This window comes from Chaetodon auriga, chromosome 10 (assembly GCF_051107435.1).
Source record: "Chaetodon auriga isolate fChaAug3 chromosome 10, fChaAug3.hap1, whole genome shotgun sequence".
NCBI classification, from domain to species: Eukaryota; Metazoa; Chordata; class Actinopteri; order Chaetodontiformes; family Chaetodontidae; genus Chaetodon; species Chaetodon auriga.
In genome coordinates this window covers 21,940,233-21,952,875 of record NC_135083.1, presented here as the reverse complement: position 1 = coordinate 21,952,875, position 12,643 = coordinate 21,940,233, and the positions used below count along the sequence as shown (strand labels likewise).

At 40.7% G+C, this 12,643-nt stretch overlaps 1 protein-coding gene across 2 annotated transcripts in view; it reads right to left on the bottom strand.

Moving 5' to 3' along the window:
* The window catches only part of LOC143326520 (MICOS complex subunit mic25a-like), a 76,835-nt gene that overhangs the window by 22,508 nt on the left and 41,684 nt on the right, over nt 1-12,643 (bottom strand). For both annotated transcript variants that reach the window (XM_076740098.1, XM_076740100.1), the window contains one exon: nt 167-302. In XM_076740098.1, the coding sequence (XP_076596213.1) occupies nt 167-302 (136 nt within the window). The remainder of the gene's footprint in view (nt 1-166; nt 303-12,643) is intronic.

Below are 12,643 nucleotides of genomic sequence, written 5' to 3'. Positions count from 1 at the left end.
GTTGCTTCTTTGAGGGCCATGTGAAGCACAATATGACATGAACGACTGGACACAATAGTTACAATTTATTTATTTATAATGCTTTTTTTTTCCAGATATATCAACTCTTCGGCTCTTCCCCGATATTCAAAAACCCATCTTTTCCAGATTCGAAAAAAGCCCTCACCTTCTTTGCAGCGTTGATGCACTGCATGTATTCTTTGGCCAGGTCTGAACACCTTAGGGTCTGGTCCCTGTTCTCCCTGTAACAGGATAAAATCTGAGCCTGCAGTCCAGGACACACTGGGTCTGTATTGCGGGACCTGCAAAAGACGGACAATGTAAATTTTTGCCCGTAGAAAAATAATGCAGCCTGAGAAATCAGAATCACTCTAAAACATTAATGAAATTAAACAACCATGAGAATCAGCATCTTGAGCATGAATACTGAACCAGAAGTGTCAAATCCACTGATTCTGAATCTACTGCAGATGAAAGAAAGGAGGCAGGCAAGGAAGGAAGGAAGGAAGGAAGGAAGGAAGGAATACACACAGAGCAGAGCAATTAAGCCTGGGCCATATTTTTCAGATAGTGAGTCAGTATCTAGATCTATATATTCATATATATATGTATGTTAATGCATAATCAATCAATATTTATGCTTGGCCTAAAAATTAGCATAAACTTAAACTTTGCTCACGGTGGAAAGTCAGACGTCTATTTAAAGTAGTTTTAATCTGTTTTTATATAAACACTGGGCAACATACTTGTGAGAGGCTGCAAGAAAGTCACTAGAAGTGAACCCACAGAGAATTATCTGCAACTGTGCAGTTCCTCCTCAGCTTTCAGGTCATTCTTTTCTTCAATTTCACTCTTTCGGTTCACGCTAACTGCCCTCATGGAGTCTTTCACAGCTCTAAAAAACCAACTGTGTACTACCGGCTCAGCACCAAACAGACAAGGTTAGCGACAAGCTGAACAGAGTGGAGCTAAACAGCCAGATATTGCCCTTAAGAGATGGTGGAGACCAGAGACCAGAGACCAAGCTGAAATGCGGGTGAATATTAGACTGAGATTCCAGCAGCCACATAATCCACAGCATATTGGAGCTTCTTCATTTTGCTGTTAGTGTATATATGGTGTATATCACCCAGTCCTAGTAAAATGTAAGTGTCTTTTCTCTTGTTTCTCTTACAGGAAATTCGACAACAGCCACTGAAATATGTATGTAAAAGGTTTGTCTTGCTGGTACAGTTCACTTCATGCATGCGTTAGCCACAACAGAACAAAAGAAAAACATAAGAAGAAAGAAGAGATTCATGAGAAGAAGTGGTCTGATGAAATGAGGCAAGACAAAAATGAAAAACAATTAACAACCTCACCCTCTGCAACCTGTTTAACAACCTATGGTGAGTGCAGTACGTGCCTCATTGCAAATCATGCAATTAATGCTAAATCACATTTAATTGAGTGGGTAGGATCATTTTGATCAAATACAGCAGAAAAGTGTGCTTTGAGAGATTGAATCAGCGGTGCTTAATTTGATATGTGGGCTGTATTATAATTGGTCTTTGCCTGTCTATCTGTGCGATTGTTAACTATGACAGGCTCGCTGCCTGGGCGCCTCACTGTAATGGATTCTGACTGATTGAAGCAGAGACAAGCGAGTTATGTACACCCACGCAGGTATAGAAAGGCACATGCACAAATGTACACACCCACACACACTTTGTAGTACACCGTAAACATGAAAGCATGATGAGCGTGTGTGCGCGCGCACACACACTTCCTCCCAACGCGTCGATCTCCTCCACACTGTGCCCCTGCATACACACTTTCTCTGTGAGGAGCATTTAACACCAGAATTAATTGAAAGGCAAATTAAAGGCTCTTTTTGGCTTTGATTCACGCAGGAGAGCTGACCCCAGCGTTTCAATTACAGCGTATCCATATCCACACAGGCACACAGACACTTTATCAACAGTATCATGGACGCCATGACTGAGTCTATCTGAGCATGGGTGATAGAGGTTAAAGAGGAAAATGAACAGAGATGGAGAGAAAAACATATAAAGGAAGGAAGTGAGATAAAAAGATGAAAGGGAAGGAATGAAGCATCCATTGCTGTCCTCTCACAAGGCCATTTTAAAAAGATGGCAGCCTATCAGATTCCCCCACAACACCTCCAATGCTTTATCTTGTCTGTTTAATCTGTCTTCATCCACTTTTTTTTGTCTCTTTCTCTCTCCTTTCTAGTGTCTCCCTCCCTCACCCCCTCCTTTTTCTCTCGTCACATTAACAACATAGCGAGAATGACACCAAGGCGCGCCATCTTTATCTCTCTCTCCGTTTGAGGCCGCTGAAGATAAGGAACTCTCCTTTAATTTGAAATAAATGGCCTTCATCAGGGAAGCCAAAGCCTCCTGATAGCGCTGCGTGGTTTATTAAAGGCGCTTGAAGCAGAAAATTGGTTCAGCCGCAGCAAAAGCTAAAGCTCTGTCCACATGCTACACCAAATTGAAGGTGAGGTATTAAATCAACAATATTAACTGAGCCGCTTACAAAAATAAATAAATGAAAAAAGAGAGGGAGGGGGAGGCCTCGGTTTTTTTTAGCTGCGACGAGGTAAAGCAGCGTCCCTGACAGCCCATCGAGCCATGTATGGGTTTGTTGTTGTTATTGTTCGTGTGTGTGAGCGCGCGTGCTGCGAAGCCATTTTAATATGTGTGGGTGCAGTCATTTTTGGGGGAGCTTCTACGCATCTGTGAGCGGTAAATATGAGAAAACATAAACAGTTAGATTAGTTGCTTAATTAATGGTGCTGCCCATTATTTTTAATCTCCGGCAGCGAAGGCGGAGGCGGACGGAACACAGAGGCCTCAGACTTCTGGACCACGCAAACCAGCTTACCGAGACAAAGAGAGGGAGAGAAATGAAAGGGGAGAAATTGGAAAATGGAAAAGACACAAAACACACCAGCAACTACAAAAGCCTCTGGCAAAGCTACGAGACTGATAAGGAAGATGCTTTTATCGTCTCTAAACCATGCTTCTCTCAGAGTTAAAGTGATGTTTTTGTGTCCTCTTTAATGGCCTTGGCTGTACATATGAAGCATTGTTTGTCCTACATGCCATTTTATTTCTATCCTGTCAACTACAAAGTATTGGTATCTCTACTGTGTTTCAGGCAACTAATTAGAAAATCTTGTTAACATCTCACAAGAAGCAGCGCCCAAGGAGGAGAAATGAGAATCCAATATTGTGACTGACTTCAGGGCTACAACACAGTTTCCCTGCAAGTCGGCAACATCTTGCTTGCGTGCAGACACACTGGGCATGTTGGTATGACGGGTTTTGACATGTTATGAATATAATGTCATTTTTTATAATGCATGGCTCTGGCTGTATATTCCAAAGTCAACTTGAAACAACGGCATGTTTCAATGCCAGACTGTTTGAACATCAGGGGTGGTAAAAAATTGTTGCTGCACAAAACTCCCTAATCGCAATTCAAATAGCTCCCCAAGTGGCAGCCAAATAGCTGACTCCCTGCATCATTCTGGCAGCCAACTATAAAGTGGTAAAGTCACATTTTGAGGGGAGAGGGGGTGATTCGAACAAAGAAACAAGGTTATTGACTCAGTTTTTAACTTTTGTTGTTTCTTGTTGAAACAGAGCTCGTCTTGTGACTCAAGACAATGTTCTTCCAACTGGATTAACAACTGCTCCTTAATGTAAACCAGTTCAATTAACCAATATTGAGTAATAGGCTATGCATTTTACCAAACACACATGTTTATTCTCCTAACTTACAGTCTAAGATTGTAAGTAACGCTATGTTTGCAACGATATCATGATAAATTTACAACATTTGCAACACTGCGGTCCAAGATCCAAAGATCCAAATCGTTACTATCAGACTGAGCTGTTGGAATGCCTTATTGTGCAAGTTGTTGGTAACCAAAGTCATATCTGGGTCAGACCTTGCAATTTATGCAAAATTTTAAACTCTGATTGAACCACATTTGTCTGCCAAGATGAACCACCTGGAGTTCTGCTGAGTGCGGCTAGTTTTAATATTCACACTGAATATCAAATTTATGGGTGCATCTAAAATGTGAGAGCAATGAAAAAAGTAAAAAGTCCTGCAAGAAATGTCTTAATATCCAGGTACTCCACCTTTCTCAGGCCAGGCGCCACGCTCAAATCACCGACCATTAAATGTAGGAACTTTGTCTATCTTTGTCTATACTCTGTTCCTGGAGTCTAATCGTTCTCGCCCCGAACAACTTGCGCCTACACTGTCAGGATTAACATCATGTTTGATATTCTGTTAAACACTCCTCTACCTCTCCCCCTGCAACTCTTATGGATTCTTGGCTGAACCTTCCTGTCAATGAGGCTGCTCTTGTTGTTGCTGCTACACTTCTAGCTACCTGGTATATGTAATATATGGCATACATGTGCCAAGTCACAGGTGACTTTGACAATAGAAATACTTGACTTGTGTTCATATTTATATGTCCAGCTGAAAAGGTCTGACAGACACAATCAAATTCAACTGTATTTGATGATCCCAGATCATAGGAGGCAGTTAACTTGTTCAACATTTTAGGAAAAAGGCTTATTTGCATTCTTGCTGACAGTAAGACGAGACGGTCGATATCACTCTCATATCTACACATTAAATATGTAGCCAGTAGGGGATTAATTTAACTTAGTATAAGACTGCAAGTGGGGGGAAAGAGCTAGCCTGGTTCTATTCAAATCTAACAAGAATCTGCCTACTAGCATCTCTAAATCTCTCTAATTAGCATGCTGTACCCTAGCTAGCTGTTCACTCCTTTTTCCAGTCTTTATGCTAAGCTAAGCTAATCACCGAACAACTATAATTGCCTGGCTATAGCTTCATATTTAGTGTACCGACATTAGAGTGGTATCAGTCTTCTCATCTAACTCTCTGCAAGAATGTGAATGTATTTCATGAAATTCCAAACTACTTCTTTAAAGTCTTCCAATTAGCTTGAATCCTGCTCATAGAAATGCACATTTCCAGAATTGTTCTGCAATATTCCAATAATTTGCTTAAAATTGGATAGGACCTTTGATGTTTAATCCTGTGTAGAGAAAAACAAGAACGACTCTCATTCTCCCTGAAGAACTTTGACGCTCAGTAGAAAGAAGGAAACAGTGTGAGGTAAACACGTCCATCGTTATCTATTGAGGCAGGAGATGGCATCTGATGTGTCAGAGGGTCAGAATTCCTTAACAGACTGCTTTACCATTACCAGCTTGATTAATACTGGTGCAGTGGTGAAGTGAAGAGAAAAAAATAGATGATAACAAGGGAAAAAGAGGGCAAGAGAGGTGAAGAGGAAAACAGCTAGAGAGACAGAGTTGCCTCTTATCTCTTGCTTGTAGCTTGTATGCACCTGCACCCTGACAGCTTTTCAATTGACTGAGGGCACACACCCTCTTCTCCCCTATCTTGTATCTCCACACTCCTTCACTTGTCCTCTCCCATCTCGCCATTCCTATCACAACGGTAACCAGGGAGAAAGGGTCCTCTCCATACTGGTATTCAGACTTCACTTAGTCTCTCATAAAACACTGAAGTGGAGGTAGAGAACTTCATGTCTCTCAACGCTTCTCACATTTGCTACTCCTCTGTCAATGCTGTATTGGTAGATATATATATTTTAGGTTTCCACAGTGGTTCCAATGAATATGTATGGCTTCTACAAGTCGGAACAGTTCAATGACCTTAAAAAGTTTTTTGTTCCTTTATGTTGTTTTGCTGCTTAGAAATGTAGTTAGGTGGTAAACAGCCTGATTTCCACCACAGTGTGACAATAAAATACTGCAGAGTATGATACTTCCTTGCATTTCCATACATGAAATATTCATATACTGCAAATCAGATCTTAAATACTTCATATTATCACATTTCATTTGATGTCCATGATTCTACATCCACCTATCTTCTAGTTTTCAATATTACATATATGCGTTAGAAATATATTAATTTTTCTTGATTTCCTGCATACTTTTCATTCTCAAACTGTACTGACACCTTTTGCTCAACCAACCACTTCTACATTGTACTGTAAATTGCTCCTGTTCTTCACTCCATTAAGGGAATCCATCTCTACATCCACACCTGCATGCCACTATTGATACCTCTTTTTTTGTCCTTAACCTTTCCAGAGTTTGAGCTTAGTGCACGACTGCAACAATGACTCACTTTCAACATGAAACATGCCATCATTGCCTTCATATTTATAGACTTATAAGCTGTATCATCATTTAATTCATCGATTAGCCAAACTACAAAATGAAACTCTTAGTTGTAATATTATTTTGGAGCAAGGTTTTACAGTTTTCATTGTATTGTTTACATCCCCCTTGGATTGGACTGTAACCCCCTTGAAGCTACTACAGGACCTACATGCCTTCCTCCTAGACAATCCTTGCTTAAACACTGCCTATACTTTGGCTCTTTGAACAATGGCGTCAGTAAACTTTAAGTCACAGAATTTGAAAAATTACGACTCCCATGACCTCCCTGTGGTAAATGGACTGCATTCACGTTTGTCTAGTCTTTCAGTCCGACCACATAAAGCACTTCTCAACACAAGCCAGCATTCACCTGTGAATACACACATTTCTACATGGGTGGCAGAAGGTCCAATGCAAGGTGCCACCTGCTCATCAGGAGCGATAACCATTCAAACTCCCATTCAGGACATTCGGGAGCAGTTTGAGATTCAGTTGACTGCAAGGGCCAGGGATCGAATTTCATTTGCGCTATTGCAAAAAGACTCCATGCACTGAAGTGAGAGACATTCATTCATTTTCTTACATAATCTGCAGATGGAGCTGCATAAAGGTTAAAGGGACAGGCTTGTGACAGGAAAGCTGGTGGTTCAATCGTGTGCAGTCCAATTGCACTCCAACTGAGAACAGTACAGGGTGGAGGTTATACTGCATACTGGCCTGGGGCCTGACGGTGGTACTGAGATGAACTGCGTTGCAGAAAAGCACTATTCATGCTTAATGTATGTAGAAACAAATGATTTTTTGTAAACATAGTTTAGTGACAAATTGACTAAGAGACTGAAATTGACTGTATATCTAGTGTGAAATTTATCTGACTGCAAATTACCCAGTGGTAATGACAATACATGCTTTTATGTTGCATTCGATAGTGATAATTCCTACAGTGTTTGTATCCTGTTGCCTCCATGTAGCAATATTCATTTTGGTACATTAACTTCCTCCTATATCTATTTTATGAGAGAGGCTAGAACAAATTTGCCATATCAGATTCACGAAATGCTTCAAAGAGACAAAACATGTCACTGGACAAGTTGTGCAGGTCCATTTGGAGGTGCTGTGGAACTAACTTCACCACTTGAGTCCACTTGATAACCTCACTGAAATAGCTGTTTTAACACTTTTTTTTCCTTACCATCCAAGTCAGGTTGCTATAAAACTGCTCTCCTCAAACAGCCATTTGAACATTCAGTGCCACGAATTGAACCCATTTGAAATTTACTGGTGTGATGGAACTCACAACATGATTCTGGTTGGCTTTTCTCTTACAGCACAATAATAATTGCCACATAGTCTGCTCTTTTACTTGGACTCTGGCCTTGTCAATGTTTCCAGCCTTATTGTAGAGTGATCTCTGTAGGCTGGTATCCTCTGACACAGGATGGGAAGATCTGACAGGTTGGCTATTAAGGCTAGTTCGACCACTACTGTAACAGACAGTGGGCCTTGTTAAAACGCCTCGGATACTGACCTGAGCAGTTTGACGTGGGTATCTAGTCTTGTCTGTCTCTGTCTCGCTCTCATTCTATTACTTTCAACTCTCAAAGAGGAGGCTGTCTACCTCACTCTCTCACACAAAAAACATATCTAGACTAAAAAGACAACTGTTTCCATCCTCTTTCAATGTATATATTGTTCATTGCTGCATCGCTCTTTGTATATATTTGTTTATTTTGTATTTTTGTCGTTCTGTCCTTGTTGAGCTGTATGTCCTCTTTCCAATCCAAGCACATTGACTGCAGTGTGTGAGTGGAGTCAAATTCCTTGTATGTGCACACGTACTTGCCTGTCAAGTCTGCATATGCATTGTGCTTCTGTTAAGTAGTCACGACTCCTCCTTTTTGTGGCAGCCAACAGATCGAGGACACACATGTGGTTCCCCAACAGTCATTAAGCCAAGTCGCTGTGATGAGCTTTTGCAGAAATCCTGCTTTAGTTTGTTCCAGAGTTAATAACTGACTCTCGCCTCCTGACTCTCGATGCCTGTGAGACGAGAGGACTAACAGACTGTGCAATGGTATTGATGGAGATGGGACACCTGGAGTGGACATAAAGGGGAGCATGGAGACAGGAGGGTGCTGGAATGAGGTGCGGGATCAACCAGAAGTATTTGTTTGATTTGCTTATTGTTTTCTTGCTTTGGAGGACAAAGTACACAATTCCATTATGTGTGTCAAAATATCACTCCAATAAGTGAAAGTTGTGTCAGGAGGAGTAGTTCACTGTGATTGTTTTTTCTCCAGTGATCCACACAGTGGATGGCCTATCATATCTAATAAAATAAAACTGGTCCACCGAATTAAAAGCCATGCTTCAAAGTAATGGGTAATGCGAAGCTACATAAAAATGAGGTGGGATCAAAAGTGCAATATTGTGTTTACAATATATGCGGATCAAAAGGAGATCCTTTTTTTAAGTTAATTGGATTTATGAAGTCTGATATCACAAATCACAATGAAGGTACTTTTTCAATCTGTACAGTTTATGAGAGAATTTGCTGATTTTTGTGCATTTTAATTGATAGTTTCACTAATTTTAGTCTTTTTTAACATCAATTATTCTCCTTGCCTCCTCTGTGTTTTGGTGCATCTTCAACTGATGTGCCATTGTAATCATTGTGAGTTTGCATCATTTGTTTGTCATGTGACTGAGATGTATTTATAACGGCACCTGTAATAAAGTTGGCGGTGTGATCCACTACAAAACAAAGAAAGAAGTTTTAGAGCGGGGAACTTTTACAGTGTGGGAAAAAATAAATCTGTGCTCACAAATTTTAAGGTTTGGACAAAGAAAACAGGGAGACAGAGGGAGAGAGAGAGAGAGAGAGAGAGAGAGAGAGAGAGAGAGAGAGAGAGAGAGAGTTATTGAGGCTTGTTTTATCATGCTCCATTGAGTTTGGCATTTCACAGTGCTACAGGTTTCAGTCTTTCTTGCTCTTTCCATCTTTCTTTTGCACACACATACACATACACTCACACTCACTCACACACACACACACACACACACACACACACACACACACACACACACACACACACACACACACACAGAACAGTGACAAACTGGCCATATGCACAACCTCAGAGTGTGGGCAACTAAAGCTCCCTTTTTGCTTCAAGGATTAAACTGTGGATTACACACATCACACACATATAGGCATGTACACATGCATACTTAATCAGAACACAGAAAGAAACAGACAGTGGAGCCGGGGGGGGTTGGAGTCACCCACATCATATTTTACAGTAGCTTTGTTCTACAGCTCTGCACTGAGAGAAAACTTCACTCCAACAGCTGATAAAACCAGAGTCTGTCAGAAGTTTCCTATAGATGACTAGTTCTGGCATCTGAAAATGTTGAACATGTCACTGTTCATTTTTCAAACACATGAATGATTCAAAGTGTATGTCAGTGTCCAGACTCTGCCTCTTGATTACTAACACTACATCAGGCTCTCTGCATACTGAACTGTATTAATTCAAGACTATTCACACTGCAATGGACGCAGCAGAAGCCCAATCTGCACACGTTTTCATTGTTTCAAGGAAAACAAAGATCTAGGAGTATTTCCAACGCAGCAGGATATCTGCTACAACCGACTATTTAGCCTGATTCACTGGCTACACGTACTTTGAATGGCTTGAATTATGGTCCCAGTGACATTGCAACATCCTCCATCAGCTAAGTCATAGCTGTTTACATTTACTCATTGGGCACATGTTTTTGTCCAGATGTTTTCCACTGCATTGTACATACTAAGAAATAAAAATAGTGATCTGGGGATTGATTGGAGAGAAATGTTTTGTGCTTTTGGAGGGCTGCTATGCCAGCTGTCGGGATAGCACAAAGAAATAAAGAACAAATGCTCAATTTCAAACAGCAAATGCCATGTTTAAACTGATCATGAGACGAGATGCGTCAAGATCTGGGGCCTTAAGTTTCCTGGGACAAATCGTGTAAAGCATAGGACCGTGGACTTTTCTTACACAGCTTTGGGTAGAGGAGGACAGATGGCTAAAGGCTATTAACTGCCAATAAAATCAAAATCTCACTTATCTAAAAAGTATGTGACCTAGAGTAGGTCAATAAGCCTTGGGCCAGTTTGCTGAATAGTGCAGGAGCCACACAACGAAGACAGAGATGCATTCAGTTCAACTATCTAAGGACAGGATGTTCAAATCTGTTCAATTTGTTAAAATAAATGAAATTCAAGGACTGAAACTCACACCCCCACTACAAACACGCTGGTCTATTTGTCTATTTTAATTCTAACCTGTGCAACTAACAGGAAGTGTAAAGGTGTGTTCTGAAACTGGATGTTATGCAGTTCTGATTTTTGTCACACATGCATCCTTGTTCTCCAGTAATGTGCACCCCTGAGTATAGACCTTTTTCACAGCAAACATTTCGGCTCATCATAGCCGGAAACGCACACCTGTTATTAATGTCTACATCGAATAGATCCCATTTTGACACCTTACACACAAGCACACTTATCCTCACACCTTAATCTACTCATTAAAGTGACACTAGTGAATTCCCCGGAGGTTAGGGATAGACTAGATTACAGAATGAATGAGAGTCTAATCCACTTTCCTGTAAAAACCGTATATAATTGACCATAAAGGTAGTGCTATACAGGAAGCTTGGATCGTTTTATCTTGTCTGATAAAACACTGATGGATTTAGAGTACCCTCCTTCCCCCTCAACACACACACACACAAAAACACACACATACACACAACATCCCAACGAGCAGAGGATTAGCGGTATTACTGTACACTATTCCCCTGAGGTAAGATCACCTGGTCTTCAGCATCCGCAAAGATCAAACACATGTTGGCATTGCTTTAAATCCCACCTGGAATGGGGTCTCATATTTCTAAGCTGCTGATAACAGCGTTCAGTCACTCCAGATTACCATGCAGAGGGTGTAATAACTACAGGGCTGGCACACAATGAGTGTGGGGGGCCCAAAACTGTTATCGTCAGACTTAAAACTGATGTGCAAAGCCTAGGTGTGTATGTGTAGTCAGCAGGTGATCCTCTATCCGAGGGGTCCTCAAACTTATTACTCAAAGGTCCACATCTGATTTGTATCTTCATTTAAGGTTTTTGTTAAAATGGTGAACTATGAGTTATATACTTTTTGGCTTGTTGCGAGGTAATTTACAGTCTCTCTCATCCTGGTGAGTAATGTTAGATGAGTACATTTCATATCCTGTAGGACTGATGCCAATTAATGATCTATGTACCATATATGTTCCATTTTCTTGTTTTTATTGTTTTTTTTCTTGAGTCATCCTGGTAGAATTGACTCCCCACACATCTTCTTAACCAGTAATGCTGTGTAATGCTTTCTCATATTTGCTTCCTACAGGCTACTGGTAGCCACTGGGAGCATCCTGGTACCCTAACGGTACTGTACTTGTGGCACCTGGTCTTCTTAAAAGGAGCAGTTAGAACTAACTCATGAGTTATAGACTTAGGAAAGTACAACAGAAGTACATTCATTCATTGCCTTTCTCATTTGCTCATCTTATCCAACCTCCTGACACTCAATTTATTATACATGATGGCATTTTTTAATTTTGGCTATTCACAAGTTGGCTGGTATTTTGCAATTTTGCCCATCATTTGAATATAGTTATAAAAACAATGTACTCGCCAAAGTAATTACTGAGATGTGGGAATATGACGCTGGAAAGAAGTCTGATGAGCCAAGAATGACAAACTGTCAGACAGTATGACAGGTTGTACACAAGCCAACAGTTTTGGGCAGGTTGTCTGAACCCCTTTATTTTATTTGAGAAAAACATGCTCAAGAATTTTTTTTGGTTTCCTTCAAGAGTTAGAGTATAATGAGATAAAAGAGAGACAGGAAGATTGGCACAGTATCAGCAGTAACAGTTGCACTTAATTTAGCAGTCTGTCTTAGTTCACCAAAATCTTCGAGTGGTGAATAAGATCGCAGCTACAAGTGGCACAAATGAGCTTCCTTCACTGGGTGTCTTGGAGACAGGGTAAAGACACATCTGAAAGGAGCTCAGAGGTTAAACGCTGCTCCTTCACACTCAAAGAAGCTGGATGTGCAGAGTGCTGAGAGTTAACCAAACCAGGAAAACTGTGGGGTGTAAAACCAAAACGGTGAGTTGAAAGCTGCTAAAATGCTCTGCAGAGCTGAGGGGAACTTAAGTGCCCCGTTCTTTGTGGGTTCATCACTACAAGCGATGCCTTTCACATTACACATGCAGTCATATGATCCTTTTATAGCAAAACATTGATTTGTGATGCTTTAAAGGTTTTCGGAGGATGTCCAACTGGAAGA